The sequence below is a fragment of the Nothobranchius furzeri genome, chromosome 14 (genome assembly GCF_043380555.1).
Source record: "Nothobranchius furzeri strain GRZ-AD chromosome 14, NfurGRZ-RIMD1, whole genome shotgun sequence".
Classification (NCBI taxonomy): Eukaryota; Metazoa; Chordata; class Actinopteri; order Cyprinodontiformes; family Nothobranchiidae; genus Nothobranchius; species Nothobranchius furzeri.
Genome location: NC_091754.1, coordinates 37,249,563 through 37,271,625, shown reverse-complemented (window position 1 = coordinate 37,271,625; position 22,063 = coordinate 37,249,563). Strand labels below are relative to the sequence as shown.

The 22,063-nt window shown below is 43.0% G+C and overlaps 1 protein-coding gene across 6 annotated transcripts in view; it reads left to right on the top strand.

The window, feature by feature from the left end:
- The window catches only part of kalrna (kalirin RhoGEF kinase a), a 210,746-nt gene that overhangs the window by 174,416 nt on the left and 14,267 nt on the right, over window positions 1-22,063 (top strand). For all 6 annotated transcript variants that reach the window (XM_054746558.2, XM_015965718.3, XM_015965717.3 and 3 more), the window contains 12 exons: window positions 8-111; window positions 182-251; window positions 329-415; window positions 2,512-2,604; window positions 2,691-2,741; window positions 2,850-2,927; window positions 3,010-3,195; window positions 3,306-3,477; window positions 4,328-4,461; window positions 6,513-6,796; window positions 12,386-12,551; window positions 20,152-20,211. In XM_054746558.2, the coding sequence (XP_054602533.1) occupies window positions 8-111; window positions 182-251; window positions 329-415; window positions 2,512-2,604; window positions 2,691-2,741; window positions 2,850-2,927; window positions 3,010-3,195; window positions 3,306-3,477; window positions 4,328-4,461; window positions 6,513-6,796; window positions 12,386-12,551; window positions 20,152-20,211 (1,485 nt within the window). The remainder of the gene's footprint in view (window positions 1-7; window positions 112-181; window positions 252-328; window positions 416-2,511; window positions 2,605-2,690; window positions 2,742-2,849; window positions 2,928-3,009; window positions 3,196-3,305; window positions 3,478-4,327; window positions 4,462-6,512; window positions 6,797-12,385; window positions 12,552-20,151; window positions 20,212-22,063) is intronic.

Sequence of the window (22,063 nt, the reverse complement as noted above, 5' to 3'; positions counted from 1 at the left end):
TTTTCAGGGCTTCATGAAGCGCATAGAGGAGAAAGGTGTTCCCGATGACATGAAGGGAAAAGATAAAATGGTATTTGGGAACATCCACCAGATCTACGACTGGCACAGAGAGTGAGTCTGGACTGTCTCTTACCTCTGAAACGCTGCTCCTGCTGACTGACCTTCCTCCTGTTTGTCTCAGTTTCTTTGTAGGAGAGCTGGAAAAATGTTTGAACGATCATGAACTCCTTGCTGAGCTGTTCATCAGACACGTGAGTGATGAAGATGTTTACGGTATGTTTACCTGATGGGTGATTTGCTGCCTGAACGCCTCTTGTTCGTGTTGCAGGAGAGAAGAATGTACATGTATGTGACTTACTGCCAGAACAAACCCAAGTCGGAGTACATTGTAGCAGAATACGATTCGTACTTTGACGTAAGTTTTTATATTTATACCTGGTGACTTTGTTGGGGGGGTCTCGCCTCTAATGGTGGTAATTTAAGCAAAAGCATTGTTTGCACACAGAATGGTGATACACAACATCTCCGTGATGTAGCGATGTGGATTAGCCACATTTGTTAAAGGATGAATAAGATGTGATGTTCCATATAAATATGAATTATCAATCTGGTTGGTCTTTGAATATTTGATTTAATATTATTCTAGGTTCTTTGGACTATTCAGGGAACACACACTTCAGAGACAGAGTAAAGTTTGTAAAAATGAATTTAGTTCTATTTTCTAAACTATTGATTACACAAGACAAAGTATGAATGAAATGATGCAATGTAAGGTAGATGTTTGTAGCAAAACCTTATTAAGTATCTGAGACATCTTGTGATGTCTGGGTTGTAAAATCAGTCTGACGGTATGGTTTAACAAGCTATAGATTATCCTGAAAACAATCCGACACCATCGTGCAGAGTCTATGATACCCCTTGTGTGACGGCAGCTCTTGAGCGGTCCGGGGAAGAGGCAGCCAGATTGGTGATGTCACCAGATGGAGTGGCTCCTCGAATCTCGGAGTTGCAGCTCCCTTTGAGTTCAGATATCACAGGCCTTGAGATGCTACCAGGGTCTGCAAGTTAGACGTTCCACATCTGAGGTTTTGTAGTATCTGATACACCTGCAAGCATTGCAGAGCGGCTGTGACCTTGAGGTCAAAAGAGAGGATGGTCCCAAGTGCTTTGCTTACCCGGTTGGCCTACTGAGTAAGCTGGCGAAGAACTGGTTAGATCAGGAAGTGAACTAACCTTTTATTAACTGTTGTTGACAAATTTAGACAAATCAGAGTTTGACAAGTTTTAAAGGGCATAAACAAATACCTCAGAAAATCGCTCCTTCACTCAGATACTTAGAAGTTCTTCTTACTGTGAGGTGAAAATGTTATAACAGTTATGTGGTGCAAAAATGTTAAACTCTACTAATAATATTATATCATTATGTTCATACCGATAGATGAAATTATTATTTAAAAAACCACTGTTCTGGTGTGGTTAAAGACCTGAAATAAATCATTATAGGAAAAATATTCATTTTAACTCATCATTCACTAATCTAAAGAATGGGACACGTTGTTCAAACACTTTGGATTTAAACAAACTGTTCATTCATTTATAATTATATGAAATTTTGAAGTCATTTATGAGCTGAGAAAGATGAGCTATATTCAGAGTAAAAGTTAAGAAGTCCTGCGTCTTGCTGCCTTGAGGACTTGTGAGGTACGCAGGATTAGTTAAGAATATTGGCTCAAGGTCAATTCTTCATATCGGCACTACGGTGGCAGATTCACATGTATGAAGAAGTTTGGCCTGTAAGTTGAACTTCTGGTCATTTTTGAAGAAAAACCTGGCCCTTTGGTACGCTACAACAATCCCATGACTATGTTGGCTCCGCCCACATTTTAACAGTTGTCACTCAGAACTTCACATGAAACCTTAAATGTAAGTAAAACATCAAATGGTAGAGAATGACACGAAGTCTGTTACAACAGTTTTTATGATGGAGGATGATCTGGTGTCAAGACGGGCAGCAAAAAAGCCTCTTATCTCCGAGACAGCCACCAGGGACAGACCAATGTCCTGCTGGAGGTCCAGGAAGTGGACTGCTGGAGACTAGAGAAAAGTCTTCTTCTCTGATGGATCCTTTCTGGATGTTTGGTGCTTCTAGAGAAGATGAAAACTCCTAAGAGGCCTGTACCCTCCAGAATAAAAGCATCCCGAGTCTCCTAGGAAGTGGAGTCACTCACAGTTTAGCTTCAGAACATCCATGATAAAGAAAGGTACCTAAACATCCTCCCAGAGGAACTCCTCCAACCATCCAAGTTTGGTGATGAACTATGTCTTCTCCAGCCTGATGGAGCACCAGGCCAGAACTAAGTCAGAACTAAGTGGATCAGGACCAGAACATCAACGTGTTGAGTCCAGGTTGAACGGTTATGTTGTTGCTCAGATGGTTTTAAGAGTCAGTCTGATTTATTATCGGAAGAATCTGATGCAACCATTAAAAAGAAATGTTACACTGTTTTTCAGGGAATCCAGCAGGACATTCAGTCCAGACTGTCCATCAGTGACTTCCTCATTAAGCCCATCCAGAGGATCACTAAATACCAGCTGCTGCTGAAGGTAAGGCTTTAGAAACAGACTGAGCCTGCGGTGTGAGACACTCTGGGTGGTATGCTGTGGTAATGTGGCTCTCATTGTACTCTCAGGACTTCCTGAAGTATAGCTCTAAAGCAGGAATGGACTGTAAAGACATTGAGGTAAAGTGATGAAGGTGCAGACATTTGTTTTGACACCTGTGCCCTGAATACGACATGCAACCTGAAAATTCACAAGGAACCAGATTAAATGTTTCCCTGGCTTTCCAGAAAGCGGTGGAGTTCATGTCTGAAGTTCCTAAGCTGTGTAACGACATGATGAATCTGGGTCGGCTGCAGGGATACGAGGTACAGCAACAGGTTAAACACCTACTGGTTATGATCCATGAGCTGTCATATCTGATGAAGGGTGAACCCTCTGTCTCTGCAGGGGAAACTGACCAATCAGGGCAAGCTGCTGCAACAGGAAACCTTCTTTGTGTCTGAGCAGGATGCCGGTGTCCTGTCTCGATCCAAAGAACGCAGAGTTTTCCTCTTCGAGCAGATTGTCATCTTCAGTGAGCTGCTAAGGAAAGGCTCGTCCACACCTGGATATCAGTTCAAGAAGAGCATCAAGGTCAGCGTAGCGATAGTGATGCAGCTTAATCCCAAAACAGAAAAGGTCACAGCTTCCCAGGTTTTTTCGGTTATGACCCACATTAACATTTAAAGATGTGACATTCACAGGTGTCCAGCCTGGGTCTGGAGGACACCGTGGATAATGATCCCTGTAAATTTGTCCTCATGTGTCGCGGCTCATCTGAGCGTTTCACGCTGCAGGCTGCAAACGTGGACATCAAGCAGGTGTGGGTCAAACACGTTCAAGACATCCTAGATGCTCAGAACAACTTCCTGTCAGGTGAGAAAACACACACACACACACACGCACACACACACACACACACACACACACACACACACACACACACCTTGTTTTCTAACGTGATCATGTTTCTCTCTGTGCCAACTCAAACTAATTGATGGAGGTTAGAATTTAGTCAGCTTGGTTTTAAGTGTACTTCAGTGAGGGTGTTTTATATACTCTGGAGTTGCTCCCACTGAGAGGGGCTGAGTAGGGGTGGGCATACTTGTTGCAAGACTCCCGCATGGTTTCGAGGAGATTCTGGTCAACCATCCGGCGTCTCAGTAGGGTAATGCTGTGCTGCTGAACTCTACTCGGGGTGTTGTGGATCGGTGGAGGACGGAATAGTTCAGAGACCTCCTCAATCCCACCGGCACACCTTCCAGTGAGGAAGCTGATTCTGAGAACTTTGGGATGGACTCTCCGATCACTGGGGCCGAGGTCACTGAGGTGATCAAAAAACTCATCAGTGGCAAGGCCCCAGAGGTGGAAGGTCCGCCCAGAGTTCCTTTAGGCTCTGGATGTTGTTGGGCTGTGTTGGTTGACACGACTTTGCAGTATCGCGTGGTCATCAGGGGCAGTTCCACTGGATTGGCAGACTGGGGTGGTGGTCCCCCTGTTTAAAAAGGGGGACCACAGAGTGTGTTCCAAATAACCAGAGAACACCTGGTAAGCAAACTACCATTATTTAGAACTGAATACATTTTTGTTTTGCAGACTAATGAGCAAAATGTCAAGTTTTCATATAACACACTGTTTCACAATGTGTGCGTGTGTGTGTGTGTGTGTGTGTGTGTGTGTGTGCGTGTGCGTGTGCGTGTGTGTGTGTGTGTGTGTGTGTGTACAGCTCTGCAGTCTCCCATCGTCTACCAGCAGCAGGAGCAGTGTAAAGTAAGCAGCAGCTTCCCACTGAGCAGAAATCGCTCGATGTCGGGGAACCGTCTGTTCTCCACCGTCGGCTCATCAGGCTTTGAGTGTAATGTGAGTCACTTTAAACAAGACTTGGTCATTATTCAGGTTTTCTGGTGTATTTGGAAATATTTGTCCACACTTTATGTCTTTGACCTTTTCTGATCCCACACAGCAGACATTTGGCTAGCTGGGACATCTTAATCCTAATGTTCAAATCTAGATTAGATGTTGTCTTTCTGCTGTCCGGAAACAAACTACTAGCTCACCCTCAGAACATCAGTTTTATTTATTGAACACAGCTAGCATTAAAGGTGCAGTATGTAACAATATGGTGGAAACTTTACAGTGAGAAAATCCCCCAAAAGTCTAATGTTTCAGTCATTTTAGAAGGAAGGTTCTACAGAAACGTATTTCATATCCAGCTGGCTCCGTCAGTTTTTCTCCTTTCAAAACAAAGGAAGGAGGGCGTGACTACTGCATTCTATCAGTGAGTTTGGGGGTGCTGTGTCTCCTGGTAGATAAAAGCACAGCGCCAACAATTGTAATTTGACGACGGCCAGAAAAAAAAGTTGTTTAAAGTGGTTGCACTTTAAACTCATTCACTGCCAGCCGTTTCCTGATCAGAAAAGCCCTTCGGTGCCAGCGTTTTTCAGCGTTTTCACAGTTCTTTAAGAGTCACAGAAAGTTGTGCGTTAGGATGATGTCGACGCCAAAACAACAAAATAAAGAGGAGACTCACCTCTTACATCAGGAAGAATCTGCGCGTTTCGAGCTTTATGTGTTCTTTCAGAATCCGTTGTCGAATTGTGTGCATGGATGAAGATCGGCTTAAGAGCTTGGATGTTTGTTCTCACGGTGCGGGGACTCGTTCCGACGCCCACACAGTAAAAAAATGCAGTGAATGAGTTAATATCTGCAAGTCTAAATGATAAAATACAGATTAAACAAGTGTTCTCAGAAACAAACTTATCGTCTTTAACGGACAGAGATGACCTCTTATCATCATCATCTTTATTTATAAAAGCTTCTTACAGACATATGTTATGCCACCAAGATGCTTAACAAGACTAAAATAAGAAAACAAATAAAAACAACAAATACATATAAAACTAAAAAAACAATTCACTAAATACAAGGGCAGCGGTCAATGGGCAGTCAGGTGGGGTACACCCTGGACAGAGAGCCAGTCCATCGCAGGGCAACACAGAGACACACAGGACAAACAATCATGCACACACACACACATCTAAGGACAATTTGGTGTGACTGTGGGAGGAAGCCGGAGTACCCGGAGAGAACCCACGCATGTACAGGGAGAACATGCAAACTCCATGCAGAAAGATCCCAGGCCGGGAAGCGAACCCAGGACCTTCTTGCTGCAAGGCAACAGCTCTAACCACTGCTCCACTGCGCAGCCGAAAGTGGAAATACAACTGTCGTAATCAACGCTGTAGCTAGCGCTAACAACGAGCTAACGCCGACATGAGCCAAGTCTTACTAAATAAACCGCAAATTAAAAAGATGCACGCTGTTGATGAGGATGTGAACAATATGAAATATGAGCAGCACCGCTGCAGAATGATCTGTGGTAACTCGTTCACTGCTAATGACGTCTTTAGTCGTCGTTGGCTTTTTTTTTTCTTTTACCGTGTGGGCATCGGAACGAGCCCCCACACTGTGAGAACAAACATCCCAGCTCTAAAGCCGATCTTCATCTGCGTACGTCACAGGTCACGTGATCAGGAAGCAGAACATCCATGTGTTAGGAGATCGTTTTGGGCTGCTGCTGTAAAAAAAAAAGTGAGGCGTGAACAGAAAAAGCTGCTGATCACAATTCGATAACGGATTATGAAACAACGGATAACGCTCAAATGTGTGGATTCTTCCTGATGTTAGAGGTGAGTCTCCACTTTGTTAGTTTTGGCGTCAACGTCATCCTAGTGCGCAACGTTCTGTGACTCTTAAAAAAACTGTGAAAACGCTGACAAACGCTGGCATCGAAGGGCTTTTCTGATCAGAAAACGGCTGGCAGTGAATGGGTTAAATGACTGTGCAGGTCGGACCCGCCATAACCCGCCTTAACCTTGTCCTTTCTCCTCCGGTGACCCCCATCCCCCCAGAATGGTGATGACGGCTCGAATGGCATCTCCTCCTCCATGAGGGTCACTCAAGACTACTCAGCTCTCAAAGAGAATGAGATCTCTGTCAGTGAAGGAGAGTTGGTCCAAGTCTTGGCCACCAATCAGCAGAACATGCACCTTGTTTTCCGACAGGCTGACAGCCAATCCCCTGCTGCTGAGGGCTGGGTACCGGGACATGTCTTAGGCCCGCCCACAAAGGCCATAAAAGACTCTTTCTCGACCTCCTCCTTCCCAGCAGCAGTGGCAGATGCCAACAACATCAAGTAAGTCCCCCCACCCCTACCCTCCACCCGGACTGGACTGGATGAGTGTCAAAGCACCGTCTGCCTGTTTCTGACTGTTTGTGTTGTTTTCATGAATCAGCTCCTAACTCCTCACAGCCTGCACCCTTGCCTCCTACCCAACCCCTAGTGCCCCCTCCGTGGAGGTTTTGTAGTAAGGTACCACACAGCACTCCCCTCCTGTCTCACTGTCTGTCAGGTTGCTGCAGGGACATTTACTCTGAGCCTTTGTTGTCTCCATGACAACCATGCAACAGTGGCTTTGCGCTAACTAAAGTTCACACCGATGCACAGTTTTCCCACACAAGTAGTGTGGATAGAAGCTGGTGTAGCTGAAGTGTCCATGTGGAGCTAAAACCAGACTGTTGTTTCAGTTCTAACACCCTGATTCCCTTTTTTGTACTTTTGTTTATGTTACTGTTTTTGTTTGTTTGTTTGTTGACACAAAGTCTTACTTTGGCCTTCGGGTGGATTCTGTTCTCTGTAGAGGAGAAGATTGATGTTGTTGTCTGTGGCAATCTGTATACATTTGTGTTGATTCTCCTCGTTATTGTTTTCCTACCTTGTTAATTATTATTTCATTTCTTTAACAAAGTTGGATTGATTTCCTCTTTGATTTGATTTCTTTATGTACAGAATTAATTTGTTAAATCTGACTGAAGCTCTAGAACATTCCTGTTTAAAAAAATGCCATTTGCACTATTTATGAAGATAAAATATGAAAGAATTCAGGCTGTGCAATGTGTTTGATTCAAAGGCAATGGTCAGCATTGTTCTGTTGTAGTCTGATAAGAATTTTAAATGTATTTTAAATATGTAAAATAAACCCTTTGGACTTGAGCATGAGTTAGTGCAGCAGTGTGAAGTTGAACATGTTTAGTTTTGCATCGGGATGAGGATGGCTGTAGTTTTTAATATTTGTAAATAAATTACAGGAGCAAACCGAAGAGCTGTCTGACTTTATGTACTCATCTTAGGTATGAAAACATCAAGACCTTTATTTTGAAAGAGAAAATTTTCTTGTTGACAACCTCTACTGGCACACAATACAGGAAGTTACTAAATAAACATGTTAGTGTTTGAAGGTTCAGTCAGAGCCTCTCCCCTCTGGTTCATTTCACCTTTTTGTGTTTAAGATTTTGGAGATTTTTGGTTTGATTTGAGTGTTTTTGTTTAGTTTTGTTTTTCTGGAGTTTGTACTAACACCAAAGGTTTAGCGCTCCACAGAAGATACTCGTTTTAAGAGCTTTTAACATTAAAAAGCATAAAACCCCTGTTTTGCGGGAGGACATTTTCAAGGTAGAATATTTAGGTATTTTGAAGTATAACTCTTCAGCCTGCAGTGTTTCATATGTGTCCTGTTAACTTTGCACTCTGTGCTTTCTCTTTTAGGAACTCTTGGACATTATTTTTGTGCTATCAGCCATAAATGATTCACCTCAAATCACACCAAACACCCCTCGTTGGTCATTCACTTTGTATTTCTTATTTCAATAGCTCACAGCGTACATTAGTTATGTTAGTGGGTAAAATAGTTGGTTCTCTTCTCCCTCAGAGAAAGAAAAACACACAATAGACACTGAAATAACCTGAAACTGACTACAGGGTATCCGTGGGTCCTTAAAAAGTCTTAAATTTGCTTTTCCAAATTTAAGGCCTTAGAAATCCTTAAAAATGGCAAATAATCCTTAAATACAGTTTCCAAAGGTCTTAAATTACCAAAGACTCAATAAACAAAATTCTTTTATTTCTATAAAATTTTTTGAATTCTATTTAGTTCAGCATTTTTTGTGTATGATATTGGCGTAAGCGGAACCGTACACATGCAGTTGGTTGTGAAAAGGGGCTATTTTTAGATGAGCACATTAGCTGGTTAAGCTAGTGGGAGCTTGCGTCATGGGGAAGGGCAAGTTTAATGGTAACTGGATGGCTAATCCCACGTTTGCGACGTGGCTAGCATAGGTTCCAGGCAATAGCTGGAAGTTATAGCTTAAATTTAATTTTAAAAATTGCTTAAATTTGGTCAAAGTGGCCTTGAAAAAGGTCTTAAAAAGTCTTAAATTTGGCTCCCTTAAACCTGCAGATACCCTGGACTAATGTAATTAAATATTTATTGCAAATCAACTAATGAAATTCACTTCTGGTTCAACAGAATTATTACAACAAAAAAAAGATATTAACCATTACCAATGTAATGGCACAGGCGTGTCCTGGAGTCAGCCTAACAGATGTCTTCAGTCTGGTCATCAGTCAGTCTGCCTGAGGGCTGAAAGGTAGTCACAGTGCTGTTTGGTATCAGGGTGTGTACCACACTGGACATGCACCACAGAAAGCTGAGGACACAGTTGTCTCAGGAGATTAGAGACTATTATTGACCAGCATGTTACAGGGAAAGGCTAGAAGATCACCTACAGCTTTGTATTCATGTGAAGTTAACAGAATGTGGAGAACCTTCGTGAATGCTGACACCACATTGACCAGATGAATAGTGATCTGGTAGAAAAGAGGCAAGTAAACTGTCTAAAACAATTTAATCTCAACCCAATGGTTTGTCACTTTCTGGGCTTCATTGGAGAAGACCCTGACTGTAAGTTACCATGTTCAAGCTGATGTGGACTGGACCTTCATGGAAAGCATCCTTAGATATGATGAGATAAAAGTGGAGCTTTTGGTAAATCACATCAGCTCTATGAACACTGGACCTACAGTGGAGCACGAAGGAGGCTCAGTTCTGTTCTGGACCAGCTTTTCTGCATCTGCATCAGAAAGTCCTGAACTGTTCAGGCTCCAGTGAAATACCAAGCCCTTTTGAGGCGCCTCATAGGTGCCCAGTGTCTGAGAGTTTGGTCTCAGCCTCATGTCATGGATAGTGAACCAATTTAAAAAAAAAAAACACTCAAATGCTGTCAGATAAAAGTGCCTCAAAGGGAAGCATCCTGCAGGTGGGGCCATTGTCAGATCATGGCCAAATTGTTGTCCAAATACATCATCAATATGCAACAGTGACAGAAATGAAGCTTCAGCCATCAAACAACACCAGCTCTCCCTGTTCTCTTACTTTCTCTACATGTACAGTATCTTACCTTACAGTTAGAGTGTGAAATCCACACAGCTGTAAATGTTAGCAGTCTGAATCTACGTTCTGTTAATTTGGCTTATTGGTAAAGTTTTGGACGATGATTTGGCTGTAACTTGACATTAGCAGTTTCCTTGTCCTCTCTTCTAATATATAAAATTTTGCCTTGGGGTCACAGTAATGCTAACCACAGAAAAATGCTAGCCCGAGCTAATGCTATCATCCATGTTGGACAAGGGAAAAACCACAATGAATGTTGGAGCTCACATGTAACATTTCCTGATGTATTGGGAATATCTGGACTGAATAAATGTCAGATAGTTCCACAGCTTGTGATCCTTGTCTGTGCCACCCCCCACCCCTTTCTCAGTTGAACTGAGCCATGCGCACATCATTGTTTGTGCCAAATAATCCCCCCACCACCACACACACACACACACACACACACACACACACTCAAATTAGGGCCAAACACTTCCTTGTATGTGCTAAACATCACCCATTCCTGCTGTCAACCGGATGTACCCCAATCTCTCCCGGTCTATGAGCAAAATACCTCATGTGGTATTTGTGTCCTGGCCAAGTGGGCGAGGATGGTCTTTCCATTATATGGCTTTGTTATGGGGATGTGTTTGGCCATGTAGCAGGTACTTTAGCCTTGTTTACATCTGGGTGAGTGTGGTGCGTCCCTGGTTGGGTCAGCTCATCCCCCACATGGGCAGGTTTTGTTTACACAGAATTCTCAGGAACGTGAAGGTCTCAGAGCATGTGGGTGGTGCAATAAATACATGAGAAATCTGTGGTGCCCTTAAGCACCAAAAGTTGGCAAACAAAAGCAGGTGTGAGCAGTGCTGCTTTCGGAGACTCTGACATGAAGCACACAGCTTCCTACTCTGAGCAGTGGTGCTGTTGTGGGCTCCTCTCACAGCAGATGACCAGTCCCCGTGCTGCTACGGCTGGAGCTGCAGTCAGAGGAGATGTTTACTCTACTGCATCCAGACTGAGGTCCAATCTCAATACTCGCACTGCGCCCTGCAGTCTTCACCGAAGTGCACTTGGAGAAAGTGCGCAGTAGGGTTCGAGTGCGTAGTATACACAAGTGTGCAAATAATTGCCAAACTGAGACAGGGAGCATTATGTCATCGATCGCAAATTATGCCGGGATGCTGAAAATTTGTTCAAAAACCTTTAACAACTTCCAAACCACCAACAAAGCTGTTATTCAAAATACATGTACCTTCATTGCTGCTTTGTGTAAAACATTCAGAGCATCAACTAATCGTCCTAAAATGAACTAATTTCATTAGAAAATATATATTTTCAGAATATGAACTTGAGCCTTTTCTCCTGCAGCAGTGACTTTTGGGTAATACCCTTGCCCGAGGTCTGCATCGCTGTGGACTTGGGTGAAGTTCATATTAAGGGTGCAATGGGGGCGTGGTCAACTTCTGCACTTAAAAATTGGGACACCCTTCGCACTCGCACCCCTGGCCGGGAACGAGCAATCGAAGGGCGTAAGGGTTCAAGTGCGAGTATTGGTATTGGGCCCGATAATAAATCGTTCATGCAGGAAGCTGCAACGGGCTGATTTTAACTGCCAATCGTAGGCTCCCACGAGTAGGTAGGTGTGCACGTCAGCTGGCCAATCAGGCTGTAGTGGGTCTATCGGGCTGGCTCAGCACCAAGCTGGCCATCGGGTTTGTCTGTTCAGTGTAGACAACGCACAGATAACACAGATGTAAACACAACTACTCCTACCAGGGCTAGACTGAGCTGACCCAGATGTGAATGTGCCATTTGAGTTCCAACAAACTGTCTTATGCTGTAGAGCATAAGGATGTCCTAAAATGTACCCTACATTGTACAGGTTAAGGACCTGTACTGTAAAATTCATTACAACATTTTAGCTCTGAACGGACATGTCTTGCTGTGACACAGTTCTTGGACACAGAGAAAAGGAGCAGGCTGATGGACAGTAAAGACATGAACACAGCTGATGAAAGTGTGTTTCTGTTGAAAAATGGTGAAATCAATCTGTTCAGTGTGGTCTGTGTACAAGTGTAAACCCAGTTACTCCTGTTCAGCTCTACCAACCCTGAACAGGTGTGTGTGTGTGTGTGTGTGTGTGTGTGTGTGTGTGTGTGTGTGTGTGTGTGTGTGTGTGTGTGTGTGTGTGTGTGTGTGTGTGTGTGTGTGTGTGTGTGTGTGTGTGTGCGCGTGCGCGCGCGCGCTTTTACAAGGGATTATAAACATGTCCTGCAGTCGACACATGGTTTTGGTAAATTTTTGTTTACCTCTTAACTCGAGTGAAGCTCCTCCTCTTTTAACTGAGGGTCTTGCCTCCATGGCAACAGGAACACCAGAACTTATAAACTTCCCAGCCACCAGATATGGTTGTGTTGTGACCGTTGCTGTTGCCTCTGTCGTCATACTAAACTACCACCCTGGGATGCTCTGATTGGCTGCCTGATGTTTTTCGTTCCTGCACTGCACAGGAAGTCACTGTCGTGGAACACATTACGAGCCAGGAAGCGTTTAGAAGCTAAGGACGGTTCCTCGCTAGGAGTCAGGGGTCAGGAGAACTACTTCTTCCATAAACCCAAAGATGACACCACCCCTCCTCTCCCATTGACCTTACCTGCACCTAGCCAGAAGGCCAAAGTAAGTATGGCTGGCCAATGATGGCTACTGAAGCTGTAACCCATCATCATTCTTTTTTCTTCCTAACGTGTGCTAACAGACCAGCAGGCTCACGCAGTGGTTCTCAACCTATATTCACCAAAGTTACACATATCTAACCAATTAAAGTACCTCTGCATGTAAACTCAAAACAGAAAATGTTTCATCCAAACATTTTAATCCTCTAATAAAACCAGCTGATGTACGGTATGTTGTTGGAAGGCCTGAACATCCACCTGTATACAGACAGTTCAGTATGTGTGTAGCTCTCAAGTCACAGCATCAGTGGAGCAGTCAGCATGGTGTTCTCCTCCCTGTTGTTTACTGACAGCCACAGAGGTAACCTTTACTTGCCTCTGAACATAGTGTCAGAGATGTGGACTCGAGTCACATGACTTGGACTCAAGTCAGACGTCAGTCATTATTAAAATGACTTCTGACTTGATTTGATAAAATCTATAAAGACTTACGACTTGACTCGGACTTGAACACCAATGACTTGCGACTTGGATCGACTTGCATCTGTTGACTTGATGATGACTTGAGCATATTTGATATTTTAGCACAAAAGTGGCACGACATGGACAAAAATCATGAATCATTCTTCGTTCTGGGTGTGATCTTGTTCTGCTAAATGCAGCAGCTCTGCAGTTTCTGCTTGTTTGAGCAAATAAAAGAAGCTTTAAGAAGCTTTATTTCTGGAATTTATGTATTATCATTGTCATTAAATAGAAGTTGGATTGGACAGATGACTTGATTATGACTTGAAAATTCAAAGTTAAGAACTTGGACTCGACTTGGACTTGACTGTCTTTGACTTGGACTTGACTGGAAAGACACCAGTTCAAATCCGTCTGACTGTGAAAGATGATCACACCAGCCTCAGCTGTCCGTTGGCCATAAACAGTCTGCCTCTCACCATCCCAGGATGAGTTGTGAAAATCTTGACAGTAAACCGCTGGAAGGCCTTGCTTATAGTCACAGTGTGGCCAAGGGTGTTTTCTCCCCAGGATATCCATCAGTCTCATGGAACTTGGTCCAAGGTTTGTAAACCAGGAAGGACACAAAAACAATCCTGCCACTCATTGTACTAACCCAGACTCCAGGTGTGACTTTGAACACACCTGAGAGGACAGGGCTCCTCAGAACACACTAACACTAAAGTTTATGTGTTTTCTGTTAGGAGACCATCCTAAACCAACCAGTTACTGGCATTCAGCTGGCAGCATGTCGAGCTCAAAACTGTTTTCTACTTTTTTAAAGAGTTATGGTATTCTTCTTCCTCTCTGGGCTTGTCCCTTTAGGTTTCTCCACTGCCAATCATCTGTCTCCATTTAGTCCTGTCTTCTGCATCCTATACCCTCACGCCAACTAACTTCATATCCTCTTTCACCACATCCATGAATCTCCTCTTTGGCTTTCCGCTCAGCCTCTTGTCTGGTGTCTCCACCCTCAGCATCCTTCATCATCAGCTCTCATCTGGACATGTCCAAAGCATCTCAGTCTGTCCTCTCTGACTTTATCTATAAACATTAACAGGAGAGTTGTCCTCTGATGGACTAATTCCTGATCCTATCCATCCTCATCAGTCACCTCAACATCTTTCTCATGGACACTGTCTCTAGAAAACATGGTTGTTGTCATTACTGTCTCCTACATCTTTCTTTTCATTCTTTCTCAAACCCTTTTATAAACTGGACACCTTTGTCCACCCATCCCATCCTGCTTCACACACTTCTCCAGATGTTAATTAGTCCCACATCCAAGCTGATCAGGAGAAGTTGGTAGAGGCGGCGATTCAGTGATGCATGTGTTCACTGTCTCACCATCTACTAAAGAGGATCACAACAGCAAAAGATAAAAGCAAAATGAATAGATAAAACAACTGAATAAAACAGGATCACAGATAGCTTCATTATCTAAAAATATAGCTAAACCGTGTGCTGGGGTAATGCCAGAGTATAAAAGCGAGTCTTCATCCAACTCTTAAAAACTGGCAGTAAAGGTGCCTGTCTGACCTCAGGTGGAAGGTCATTTCACAGCTTAGGGGCCAGGATCGAGAACACCCTGCCTCCTCTAGTCAAGCTTTTTACACATGGAAAAAGTTCTGTTTATTTATAAAGCGCCAAATCACGACTATAAAGCTAATTTCATTTAGGACAGGGTTACTCTAATGTTCCGAGTGCCACTCAACAAAATGACCTTGAAGCATGAGGTGGGGGATTCAGGTGCTGGCGGGTCTTCACACAAACCTACAATATAACAGAACAATGCATGCACACCAGTGCCGTTCCTACCCCTCCCGCCTGACAGTCGAACGGGGGTTGGGGGAACATCTCCAATGCCACAATAACAACTGCAAACAGAAGAGGTGACAATGGGCATCCCTGCCTAGTTCCACACTTCAAGTGAAAATAATCTGAAATGGTAATGTTACTACAGATTGCTGCCAGCAGGGATGAATATAGCAAATTTATCCAGGATATAAATTTGGGTTCAAATTCTAATTCAACAGACATCTAACAATGAAAAAGGATTGTCTGTCTTTCACAAACCCTGTCTGGTCAGGTGGAATGATTGTAGGTAGCACCGCCTCGAGGTGTCCGGCCAGGACCTCGCGAGAATTTTTGGTGAGCCAGATCCACACTCATCAAAGGGAATAGTTATTCAAAACAAAACACTAAATTCTGTTTGGAGTGCCATGCAATAATTGAAGGAGGGAAAGCTGGAGTGCGAGATCGATACCACCTATCGATTGGTGCTGCATCTGCAGTGATGCGGGCGTTGTACCGGTCTGCCGTGGTGAAGAGAGCTTTACCGGTCGATCTACGTTCCTACCCTCACCTATGGTCACAAGCTTTGGGTAGTGACCGAAAGAACGAGATTGCGGATACAAGCGGCCGAAATGTGTTTCATCCGTAGAGTGGCTGGGCTCTCCGTTAGAGATAGGGTGAGAAGCTCGGTCAATCTGATTAGGTTGCCTCCTGGACGCCCTCGGTGAGGTTTCCCGGGCCCATCCGGGAAGAGGCCTAAAGGGAGATCTCAAAGAGGAAGTTTCATTTTTAAAACCCTCGTTTTGGCGTCAGACTCCGGCTGCGGGTCTCTTTTTCCCGTCTTCCAGCTAAACAGCTGAGCTGTCAGCTGGTCATTCATCCTTCTCCTCCTTTATACACAAGAACCCACTAAACTACAGCAAAGTTTGTTACTTCTCTGTAGTTCAGTGTCACAGATTGCTGCAATAGGGCTTGTGATTGAGACGTCATCACCGATGCATCCGCCCTGTTGGAGGCGTGTGAATCCTACTTGTTGCTTATTACTACTGTAAACGGCACACTCAAGCTTGTTCTTGTGGCTTAAATTAGTCTATTATTCAGTTGATGGGTTACATTACACAACTCTAGTAAATCATTGCTGTGTTGTGGTGTGACACACGTGATTGCCAGGAGCATAAAGGTGGAAAACTAACTTTTCACCATTTTCCTGCTTGGAGACAAAACCACGGAGACCAAATATCTAGCTTAATAAAGTCTTGTCGGCTCACTTGGATCGCAGCTGTAAGGCGATCAAACGTCACCACCTGGAGTATTTTCATTCAGGTAAGTTACAGATGGTGTACGTCTTTTATACATCGTTTCTTTCATTCAACCGCGACATGCACATGCAACACACACACACACAAGCTACACACACATGTACCAGTAAGCTAAAGCGGCCGCACTGACACACAACACCACTTTCCCTGCTACACTTCTTCTGTGGGATGACAGTTTTGATTGTTTTAGTAGAAAAACCAACAAGCCGAAAATGTCCGTTATGCAGAACTGCGGCGACAACAACATATAATTGGTACTCCGGTCTTGGGTCATTCAAATGGATCAAAACCATTTATAATGCTGATTTTGTCCACATACCAGTACCCAAAGTCTATTTTTTAACATATCCCTGTATATTCCGCATCCTTTTTGGGATTTTATAATGTTTAAAACTGTCTTTCACCCAAATCTGCTTCTTCTCTGCGACAGCACCGTTTGTTTCATGGCTTGTTTACACTCGTCAAGCTTCCAACATGTCCGCGCACACCCCAGAATGCTTTGCGTAATCACGTGTGATCACAAGCCCTATGTTTAGTTTTGCCATGAATTCGGTCTCCGGCTCCGCAGCTATGCTCCGTGTGACAGCTCACATCCGCTGTTACACAAAGCTTCCCCTTTCCCTCTGCAACAAAACGCTACTGAACCGTCCTTTTCATTTGAATCCATGAAATTTCCACCAACAGAAAAGGGATCTCATGGTTTTGTGTTTTATTTTTTATGTTCATGAGCTCATTTCCTCTCAGCTCTCATAGATCACAGAATCACGGTTTTCACAATTTATCTGATGGTCTAAAAATGCTAGTTTAATTATTTTGAGAATAGCTCCTTTTTAACTTGGGCTAGTGACAGAAATAAAAACTAGTGTGTAGTTTATAATCCGCATTTTAAACATAAATTGAAACCAAAGCTCAGAGAGGCGGAGCCTTGCTGCTGCGGCGTCCCAAAGGTGTGTTTTCATTGGTCGATTGTAGACAGGAGTCGTAGTGTAGGTTCTCCAGCAATGCTTGAAGACTTTTTGAGGCTGATTTGGTCGTGAGACGGCTCAAAAAGGTGCTGCAGAGGCAGTCACACAGCATGGTGCACATATATGCTAATCACCCTGACGTTGACCGTTTTTTTGTCACGATTCTGCTCAGGATGAGGGAGTTCGCAAAGACGGACAAAAATTGCAAAGTGTGATTTGGGCTTTAAACAAATGAGAAATAGTTTTTGAGTTAAGGTTTTCCTACTGTAGGTAAAATAGGTGTTTAATAACCTGTGTGAACACACCAGAATGCAGGATATTTGTTTTTCTGTGGGAAGTACATAGGTTGCAATCTCAGAATAGAGAGGACTATGATCTGGGACAGCAATGGCACCATAGTCACATTCCTTCACCAAATGTAAAATTCTAGCATCTGCAAATAAAATGATCAATTTGGGAGAACGTTTTATGAGCAGAGGAAAAAGAAAACAAGTATACCCTCAAAGTAGAATTCTGAGAACGACACACACCAACCGCCCCACAAGAATCCAAGAAATTTTAAACTGACTGAGCTTATTTATTAAGAGTCATTCTTCCAGTCCAGTGAGGAGAGCATACAGTTAGTTTCTCTAGTATAAGGTAATGAATGTCATGAGAGCTCAGGTACCTGGGAAAAAGGAGTCATCTTCCCAATTCGGTGCATATATTGATGCCAGGACAACTGAAAGTGTGAACTATTCACCCGCCACAGTTATATAACACCCTGCTGAATCTTTAGTAAGTAAATTTTATTTCTATTGCATTCATCACAGAGAGAGAATCAGAAAGTGCTTCACAGAGAGGTGAAGAAAGTCATGAAATCAAAATGCTTTAAAAAAACTGCAAATATCATGAAATGAATTAAAATCTGAAGAACAAAGTCATAAAATTGTAAAAAAAAAAAATAAAAAATAACGGCTATAAAATAACAAGATCTTCAGCTGCTTTTTGAAGTTGACCAGACAGTCAATACTACGTAAGGATAAAGTAAGATCGTTCCGAAGTCGGGGAGCAACAGTCTGGAAGGAGCAATAACTAGGGATGTCCCGTTCCGATATTGATATTGGAAATCAACCCAAAAACACTGTATCGGATTAAATCAGACTGCATCAAAAATCTCAGATTTTAGCAGGACGTTCCGCTTTAAATTCCATTCCAGCAATTCTATCCATCAGCGCCCAGATCCAGCATGCGAAGTCCACGTGATCAGAACAGTGTGTGCTAGCAAAGTAGCAAGGAACAATGTCGGCCATGTGGCTGTATTTTTCATTAAAGTCCAAAAAAGACAAGTTGGCTCAGTGCAACACTTGTCACGCACAAGTTTCCCGTGGTGGAACAGAACCGGGGAAGATTAATACGTCCAACCTCATAGTGCCTTTGAAGCAAGATCACAAAACATTGAATGAAGATTTTCACAGTGTGTGAAATTGAAACTTTAGAGACTCAACTTGTTGCAGTTGGTCAGTTGAACAATATTGTGCTTTTTTCCCTCATGTCCCTAACCTTAGCTGTTCAAATGTATGCAGCCGAAGGTTAATAAAAAATTGTTAATTTTTTTATTTACTGTTGCTGGCTTTTGTTTTCAGTTTGAGTAATATCTCTTCTGCTGATGGTGCAAAATGGTGCAATTGACCCTAATAGGCATCCATTGGTAAGGTCTTACTCCAACACAAAAATACTGCTTGCTTGTAATGGTTTAGGTATCTACTGTCCCCTATCGCCAGGAAAAATACACACTGTCACTTTAATAGCAAAGATTTTTTTTATATATAAACCGTTTTTCTACATCAGAGACAAAAGATACAGTTGATAGTACTTTAATCATTTATGGTTAGAAAAGGTTTACTTTTTTCTGTTGTGATTGGATTGAAAAATAATGGAAACAATTTTTTTAATCGTGTTATATTTGGGACTATAGACAACCATATAGGGAGTCTAAGTCTCCTCCCTTTCCAGTCGGCTCATGGGTCGCCGGAAGAACGAAAATAAAGAATGCAAGTCAATGGAGCTAAAAGAGCTATTTTCTACCACGCCAGTCACATACTTTGAGATTTATCAGCTTGTAAAAGTTCATAATTAGCATGACTACAAATCAGATATCGGCATGTCGCATTTGTAACATCACCACAGAATCTCCACTCCGCTAGCATAGCAGTTACTTACCACATGGCCAGATTCATGGTGGTTCTTTCCTCTTGAAAGAAGGAGTTGAAGTTTGAAGAGCTTACAGCCATTATTCTTCTGTTTTTCTCCGTGTCTGGTTCGGTGACGTCACTTTGGTGAAGCGCATTTGTAGTCCTGGACTCATTTTCACGCAAAACCTAAAATAATGTTTTCTCCCAATGGAAAATAAGCGCGTTCTTGGTATCAAAATGCGTCTTTAAAATTTACGGACGTCATATGTGAAATCCGTGGCACATAACGGGTAGAATAGCGTTTCTAGCTCCATTGACTTGCATTCTTTTTTTTTCGTTTTTCCGGGGACCCATGTTTGCACTGATATATGGGTGTGACTTAAGCTCCCTATAGACTACATGGAATATGGGGAAAATGAGTATTTAAATAAAGGTTTTGTGTATTTTACACCAACTTGTAATGAAAGAGATGTCCTTGTCAATGTCAAAAAGCAAAGATAAAAATGCTAAATCTGAAGGCTGTTAACTATATCATGTCAATAAGTTGTTTGTTCTGCTACTTGTTGGACTTTTGAGTAGTTATTTATAACTTCTGTAAGTAATACATTCACAGAACTGGCTTTGTCCTTTAAATCGTGACTTCAAATAAAACAGAATCAATGGACTTTGAGCTCAAAAGTTACAAATGCTACAAAGCTAAATCCACTAAAAGATGAGAAAAAAGTTATTTCTCCAAAGTTTGGGTTTTCATTTGGGAAACATCCCAGTTCACATAAAAGCAAATTTCTCATTTTCATCTCCTTGTTTTCATTGCTTTTCTTCTACGCTGTTTTTCTTCTGTTCTTCAATAGGAGCTTCATACTTCAGATGAGTCAGACTGTGATGACCTCGACCCAAAGACGGGTATGGAGGTAAGAGCTCCTTTAGATACACAAGTTGACCCAGTTTGCAGAGGCATTAAAGAAATATGTATTAAACATCGGCCTATCCATTTTCACCTGCTTACCCGAGTCTGGATTGTTGGGCTAGCAGCTCTAGCAGGGAGGCCCAAACCTCCCCTTTTTCCAGCAATTTTCACCAGCTCCACCGGCAGGATCCCCTGGCATTCCCTGGCCAGCGTAGATGTATAAAACCTCCACAATGTCCTGGGGTGACTCGGGCGTCTCCTGATGGCAGAACACCCCTGTAAAACATTCCCTGTGTGTGAAGGTGAGGGAGCATCCTCAGCAATGCCGGAACCATTTCAACCATTTCTTTTCTCTACATAAAGGAGCAGCGGCCTCACTCTGAGTCTCTCCCAAATGTCCCAGATCTTCAACCAATCTTTAAGGCTGAGCCCGGCAAACTGAGGATAACCATTTTGGCTGTTTTTGGTTGTGGTCTTGTTCTTTCAGTCATCATCCAAAGCTCCTGACCAGAGGTGAGGATTGGGAGGAAGACTGCCCTCTTCACCACAACCCTCTGGTTCAGCGTCCTCATCACTGCAGATGGTGCCCTGATTGGCCTGTTCATATTCTGCTGCCTCCTTCCCTCACATGCGAATAAGACCCCGTGATACTAAATTCCGCCATTTGAGATTGAGCCTCTGAACCAACCTGAAGTTGACAATCCACCCTTTTCTGGACCATGCCCACAGAGTTAGAGGTGTTGGTATTCATCTCAGCTGCTTCACACTTGGCTACAAATCTCCCCAGCAAGCTCCTGTAGCTAATCTGCAAAACAAGCTAGCTTTCAATACAAACACAGTCACAGAACTCTAACCCCTTCCATCGGCTACCATCCCAATGCCAGGTGCCTCTGACATGGGAACATGCATTGCCACAGCAAACAAGAGAGACTAAACACCAGTCGCAGTTTTCTAGGTCCAAACCTCTTTTGTTGTCCGTGACTTCAAATGGTGTTTTTGTTTTTGGGACTCTGTCATTTGTCCTAAAGTTGAAGTGGTAGCAGCCAGCTGTTTCTCCTTCTCTGGTGTTATTGAGCAGAGAACCTCTCACACCAGTGGTTTGCTGTTGCAAAATATGCAAGCGTGTATTGAAAGGAGGACCCAGTTAAATGCGGAAGTGCTGTGTTTCTGTGGGATGGACACCTGGATGGTCCAGTAACTGTTTTCAGACCGAGCTGTTACTGGCTGAGGTTTTTAGACAAATGCAACAAAATAATTTCATTGATTTTTTTCTTTTTTTTTATATATATAGCTTATAAGTATGCTATGTTAGAACATTGTTCAAAGGCATGAAAAAATGTTTTGAGCTAGCTTGTTGCTTGTATCGTCTCTCCTGCCTCTCCTGCAGCCTCCACTGTAAAAACTTTCTGTCTCTCTTTGTGGACAAACTCAATAAGGTTAGATCTAGCATCTCTCCCTCAACCTTATCTCAACCTCTCCTGACTCTAACCCAGCCTGTCATCCTAGATAGCTTTGCTGTTTCTTGGCCTGAGCTAGCCAAACTAGTTAATTCTATGGTGACCTCTGAAGATAAGACTGAGATCCTCATCTGTGCCCCAGACAAGCTGGTTCCCAAAGTCAGAGACTCTCTTGGTCAACTTGCTTCTCACACCAAACCCTCTGTCCTGAATCTTGATGTGACCTTTGACCCAGCTCTCACCCTGGATTCTCATGTCAGTTCTCTTGTTTGCACATCTTTCTTCCATCTCATGAACATTGCTAACCTAAGTCCCATTCTGTCCTACTCTCTCTGGACTGAGATGTCTGATGTTTTTCCTGGGATCTGCTTTAGCCACTCTCTCAGTTTGGGGGTTACT